The sequence below is a fragment of the Poromitra crassiceps genome, assembly GCF_964638095.1.
Source record: "Poromitra crassiceps genome assembly, chromosome: 13".
In the NCBI taxonomy this organism is placed as follows: domain Eukaryota; kingdom Metazoa; phylum Chordata; class Actinopteri; order Beryciformes; family Melamphaidae; genus Poromitra; species Poromitra crassiceps.
Genome location: NC_139644.1, coordinates 11,655,823 through 11,662,429, shown reverse-complemented (window position 1 = coordinate 11,662,429; position 6,607 = coordinate 11,655,823). Strand labels below are relative to the sequence as shown.

The following is a 6,607-nucleotide window of genomic DNA, read 5'->3' as shown; positions in this document are numbered from 1 at the left end:
CAAAAAAAAACGTACAAAAAGAATAATAATCTGAAATTGTTCAGATTTTGGTAGTTCTGTGGGTCTTAATTAATTCAACCAAAGATCAGAAGGTGTCACACTGTACCATCTGGAACCCTTTCCCCTCCTATCTACATTCAGTAGGTTCTTTCATCAATACAGCACCATGGATAGTTTCAGATGCTGTGCACAGGTAAATAACGAGCTATCGGATCATTATCAGCTCATTCCACTGTGAAGAATAGAAGGGCTAATTGATATTGGCTCGTCTGTGAGCGCGTCTTACCCAGAAGTAATCACAGTAGCTCCAGTCATTGGGCTTCAGAAGCTGCTGTTCCGGTGCTTCTCCAGGCAGAGGAAACGTGACGCAATTGATCTGAAACAAAAAGAGGAGAAACACCGAGATGAGGAAAAACAACGATGTGATTGCGTTTTCAAAACGGCGACAAACGGGCAGAGAGGCGCCGAGGCTGTGTGTGAACCTGTCTGACATTTACTGGGGATTGCGCTAGTCTGAGGAGGACATGGCGAGTGGAGTCTGTGGAAGTTGTTGTAATTTAGGCTCATGTGCTTTTCAGAGCGAGGCTGCAGGCCCGCGCTGCATTGGGCTGATGCTGATGAGAGGGAAAAGGTCAGGCATGAGTAAACATACAAATGTGGCGACGCTGTTGGTCATCCAGAAGGTGACCTTATGGGCGTCCACGGAGAGAGAGAGAGAGAGAGCGGGGTGGAGAGAGAGAGAGAGAGAGAGAGAGAGAGAGAGAGAGAGTACCCCCACCCCCACAAAACACAAAAACCCCTCTCAATTACCTCCATCACATCAAATCAAATCAATGGACTTTATACACTGGGGAATTTGTGGTGTTGCAGATAAACACCGCCGGCCCTCAGACTGAGTACACACTCGCTGCTCCACAGCGTCTTCAATTACTGTTAGATCTGCAATTATGTCATGTTCACCATCTGTGAGCCCTCCCTTCACACACACACGCACGCACACGCACACACACGCACACACACGCACACACACACACGCACGCACACACACACACACACACACACACACACACACAGTGAGCCCTCCCTCCTGGCACAACGAGGTACCCTCCGTGCCATGTCAGCCGCTGCTGCAAACAGTACATGGGCATCCAGACCTGCTGTTTCAGCAACAAACACACACAAACACACACACACACACACACACACACACACACGCACATGCACACGCACACACATGCACGAAAAACATACAATATTTATAACATGAGCCCATCACAGTACTGTAGCTACTACTCAGTTTACAGGCCATTTACACCTGGCATTAACATGCATTTTCTGCCATCAGATTGCAATCAGATTGTGCTTGACAACATTAGCCTGATTTAATTTACACCTGGCGTTAACATGCGTTTTTCCTTATCCAAATAACATCCAGATAACATATTAACACCCAAAATGGTTGTCCTCTCAATCCGCATGCAGTTGCTGTATCCAGATTGAGAGGGCACATTGCATTTACACTTGTGTTCAATGTGTGCACAATGCATTCCTGACCACCTCCGGAGGTGGTTTGGCCGATCAGATTGCAATTCTTCTTTAATGTGTTTTGGGGGCGTTTACACCTGTACTTTCAAGTGGTCAAGCACAATCTGATTGCCATCTGATGGCAGAAAACACATGTTAATGCCAGGTGTATTTAATGGCCTCAAATACACACGTTTCGAATGTGTTTCAAAGTGACTGAATTGAATTGCATGATTCTTTTCACTGCAAATTGAAGATCGATATAAAAAATGAAGAAAGGTCACATATTTGTAGTATTGAATGCTGCATCGGGGCAAATCTGCAGGTTGTTGGTGTTTGAATCTTTTCTTCCCCCTTTTCTTTGTCAGATTTCCCATTTTCTCCCCAATTGTACTTGGCCAATTCCACCTGCTGCCGGTCGTTGCTCCGCCCCCTCTGCTGATCTAGGGAGAGAGTGCTTCCTCCGATACATGTGCAGTCGCCAGCCGCTTCTTTTCAGCTGACAGGACAGGAGTTTCACCGGCAGGACGTAGCGCATGAGAAGATAGATGACGCTATTTCCCCCCCAGTTCCCCTCCCCCCAGACAGGCACCCTGACCGACCAGACAAGGCACGTGACCAGGATATATACCCCTATTCTGGCTTCCCACCTGCAGACACGGCCAATTGTGCCTGTATACAACACCCGACCAAGCCGCGGGGGTAACACCGGGGCTCGAACCTGTGACCTTCGAGATGGTAGGCAAGAAATGTACCGCTGCACTACCCAGACGCCCAGGTGTTTGAATCATTTGAACTTCAATACCCAGAATTCCTGTAAGGTCATGTCATCAAACTGCTATGCACATGTTTACAGTACCAAGCAGCCAGTTTGTGATGCTTTACCAAAGATACTGCACCAAAGAGACGAGAAGTGTCCACACTCAGCACCAGAATTTAATTTGGGTAATGAATCTACAGCAGCTCATTTCGTGGATCTCTCCTCTAGTGATCCTCTAGTGATTTAGCAGGATACGATGTTTGTATTTCTACATTAAAAAATAATCTTGCTTAGTGCAGATTTAACCATGAAACAAATTGAGGATGAAAAAGCTGACGCGACCTCCTCATCCTCGACACTGCCTCTGCACCACTGGCTTTGAATAGGATCCGCAAACAACTGCAGACACGGCGGGACGAGTAATGTGTTTTTCCTCTCATCTAGAAAGGTGTATGTTCACTAAACCCCCAGAGAGGGGGCGAGCTGCTTACCATTCAGATAGATTCGCTCATATGGTAAGAAACAAAACAAATAGAAACATCGCTGCAGAAAACCAGACGCAAAAAAAACAATAGAAACGCACACATTACATGAACATGCGGTATTAGACTTCCTAATCTTAAAGAAATGGTGGGTGTGATTTACTCCGCGCGCCGACCAGTCACTTTGTTCATTTTCTGCCTGAGAGATCACCCTGATTGTCATGGGCACCAGATTTTCCATTACACCGGCCTCCCATCGATCATGATGGTTGTTTATCTCCCTCTCACATCCAGAAGAAAATGAGACCATTTATCTCAAAGCAAGGCTGTCTCGCCTCACAGTCACTTCTCCTTTATGGATGCTTAGTGAGGTGCTCCGGGGTTAGCATTGAAATATTAATATAGATTACCTTGATGACACTGGCGGGGTAATAAATCCATTGGAGGATCTATCGAGCCGTTCTGATGGAGGTGTGTTGCAAACGTACAGTATTTTAAAAGGCTTTGGGAGTCCAGACAGACTCCCATGCCTGTGTCATTTATATGACACATTATGACTTGTAGACTCTACAATGTAGAGTGAATCAGGACATTTTTGTCCCCATTCAGGATCCATAAACAATGCTGCTCTCATGGGGGTTTCGTAAGCAAGCTAGAGGCTATGGTTCATTATACTCCCCCCCCCCCTCTTTGTTATTGTCGTTTTGCTGAATAGACAGAAATATTACATGACTCTGAGAATAAATGGCCCATGAGACACATGAAAATGATGGTTTTGGCAGGCAAACAAACCACTCTGTAACAAATAATTCCACGTCACTCACTCTCTCTCTCACCCATTTCTAAGCAAAGCACTGAACATTTCAGCTATAGTGAATGAGAGTGTGCTCCACCACTGTTGCTAAGCGACAAATTACTTTTGCTGTAAAGTACCCCCCCCCCCCCTTCCCCACACCCCATCCTAACCCCCCTCCTCCTCCACAACAAAACAATCGGAGACGTCCTCACTATTCTCACTGTTGCCATTTCTCCTCCCCCGGGTCCTTTATTTTGTGATACATTTTTACATCAGCTAATACTGTTTGACTCTCCGCTCCGGGAAGAGTCCAGTCAAAACGACCCCCTCCGAAGCCAGAGGACACTCTCGTCCCAAGCTGCTGTTCACTGAGTCGACACTGAACTGAGCACAGCAACAAGTCGAACGGTACCACACGTGAGGGAATGTTCAACAAGGTGGAAAACATTGAGGCATTCGATCGGATGGCTGCGTATATCGCTCACGTTCACACATCATCAGGATGGAGAAGGCAAGGTGAACACAAGGTTACAGCTTCTTCTTCCTATCTGATGCAGGAGCCCTCGGTGTCCATGTTGCTACCAGTTATGGATGTGCGCGTCTCCATGACAACGGCAGGGCTGTAGAGAGGGTTGTGTAACGCGAGGCGCACCATGGCAAACAAAAAGACACCTTTCTGGACTGACGTCATGGACACACAGTCACATACAGTAGCTACGGATTCAGCTGCTGACACCTGTTTTAATATTATTACTCAACTGCAACAGAAATATTTAGCCGTGCATGAAGCCTGGTTACATTTAAATGATGTGGGAAAATATGTCAAATTATGTTGAACTACCGTCTTTATATTTTCAGAAGGCGTTTTTGCACAATGCATTGTGCTAAAATAGAAAACTGCTTGCCAAGTGACGTAATGGCTCAGCAGCACTACATTGGAATTCATGGGCTACTAGTGAAGGGAAATTGTTGTCAAGAATTTTGACATATGAGCGGTGAAAGCCTTTGAAAATGAAAAGAAGAAAGAAGAAGAAGAAGAAAAAACTCGACACGCATGATATGTATTCAGTGAATATGTGAATGGTTTTCCCCTCTCCTGGTGTGTTCCGTCTCAACAGCCATTAATCAGTGCGTATTGCTTTTGTCACCATGGAAACTGGACTTGCTGCATCTCTCGCAGGTCTGTGGCTTCTCACAATAGGCAGAGTGACGGCTCCCGTGGCTGCAGCAGGTCAGCGAGCTCCACCGAGCAGCACAAAACCACCTCTGTCTGCCCAGCACATGAGCGCCACCATCTCCATCACACGTTCTCCTCGCCTCCTCTCCTCCTACAGTCATCACTATGGACCACCAGATTACATAACCAGAGCCACTGTCAGGGCCAACTTGAGACAAAGCGATTTTTTTTTTTTTTTTTACCTCAATCTGAAATATTATGCTGCTGACGATTGATGCACATTTTTGTCGCCTTTGTTGGAAAATGTGCTCGGTGTAATCAGTGATCGTTGTGATTGTGCACGCATAACTACAGAAGAGTGTGTGGAGCCAGAATGCTTTCTTCCTATAAGCACAAACAAGAGAGCTGTTTGTGCACACAAGTGCTTACTTTGTCGACACTAGCTCGCTGACAACCGCAGTGCTGTGTGACCTGCAATGCCCTGCACATTCGTCTGTGGAGACACATTTGGGGAGGTGGAGGGCTGCCTCCAGTGTTGGAGATCAAGACGACTTCGTTTTCTGACAGGCGCAGGACAGGATGATTCTAAAAATACTCCCAGCTGTCTTGCAGGAAACTACAAAGGTGTTCTGCTTTTCAGGCATTTCAAAGCTACAGCGATACAGTGAAGATGACAGCAAGGCTACCTGGTGTCTTACTCTTGCTCAAAGTCTGCTTCTGCAAACTGAGAGGAGGGGGGGGGAGAGGGGGGCGAAGAAACACAGGTGCGTGTTGAGAGTATAAATTAATGCATCTCCGACAGGTGTTGGAGAAGCCAGCAGGATCAATACGGTGGAGCAAATCCAGTTGATCCGGGGGCTAAAGATTAGCGAGAGACTCCTGGACGGCTCCTTCATTGAGACTAATAGGAGGTCTATGGAGGGTTCCCCACACTACGCCACAGACACTCTCCACGAGGACCCACAATGCATTATGATTTACTGTTGTGTGCTGGAGAGAGGTGTGTGAGCGTCAAGATGGTGTTAGCAGATGATGCAAAAAGAAAACACACATTAGACATTAAGTTTCCGCTACATCAGATTCTCCTTCAGAGGATGGAGAGAGAGAGAGAGAGAGAGAGAGAGAGAGAGAGAGAGACAACAGAAGTGGACAGAGAGAGAGAGAGAGAGAGGGAGGTGGAGGATGGAGTTGGAGTTCTGAGGTACTCACAGTGATCTTGGTCTCCTTGACCTCCCTGATCTGCCGCTTGGCCGGCGACACGGAGCCGGGGGGCTGCGGGGCGAGACAGGAGGGATCGTCAAAACTCTCCTCGGTGTCAAAGCTGGCCTCCATCATCATCCCTCTCTCTCCTCCTCCTGCTCCTCTATTCTGGGAAAGCCTCTCTCTCTCTCTCACTCTCTCTCTCTCTCTGTCTCTCTCTCTGTCTCTCTCTCTCTCTCTCTCTCTCTCTATCTCTCTGTCTCTCTCTGTCTCTCTCTCTCACTCTCTCTTTCTCTCTCTGTCCGCTGCTCACTGAGGCTGCCTTCAGTCTCACAGCCTGCGCTGCCAAGATACAGAGTGAGAGGAGAGTGGAGTCGCCTTGCAGGGGGGAGGGGGGAGGAGGGATGAAGGGGTGTGTGCATGTGTGAGGATGGAGGAGGAGAGAGCAGTGTGATGTGTGTGTGTGTGTGTGTGTGTGTGTGTGTGTGTGTGTGTGTGTGTGTGTGTGTGTGTGTGTGTGTGTGTGTGTGTGTGGAGGGGGGGTGTTTGGGGATGGGGGCTGAGGTGAGGGGTGGTGGTGCTCAGTCGCCGCCCTGCTGGGAGCGTGACGAGGCTCCGCCTCCGGTTAAGCCACTGTCACACACAAGTTGTTTTTTTAGGTTGAAGGC

At 47.7% G+C, this 6,607-nt stretch overlaps 1 protein-coding gene across 1 annotated transcript in view; it reads right to left on the bottom strand.

The window, feature by feature from the left end:
• gas7a (growth arrest-specific 7a) overlaps positions 1 to 6,077 on the bottom strand; it is a gene marked incomplete at both ends in the record, with an annotated part of 26,294 nt that extends 20,217 nt beyond the window's left edge. Inside the window, 2 exons of the mRNA XM_083648569.1 lie at positions 287 to 376; positions 5,949 to 6,077. Coding sequence (XP_083504695.1) covers positions 287 to 376; positions 5,949 to 6,077 — 219 coding nt within the window. The remainder of the gene's footprint in view (positions 1 to 286; positions 377 to 5,948) is intronic.
• Positions 6,078 to 6,607: the final 530 nt, after the last annotated feature.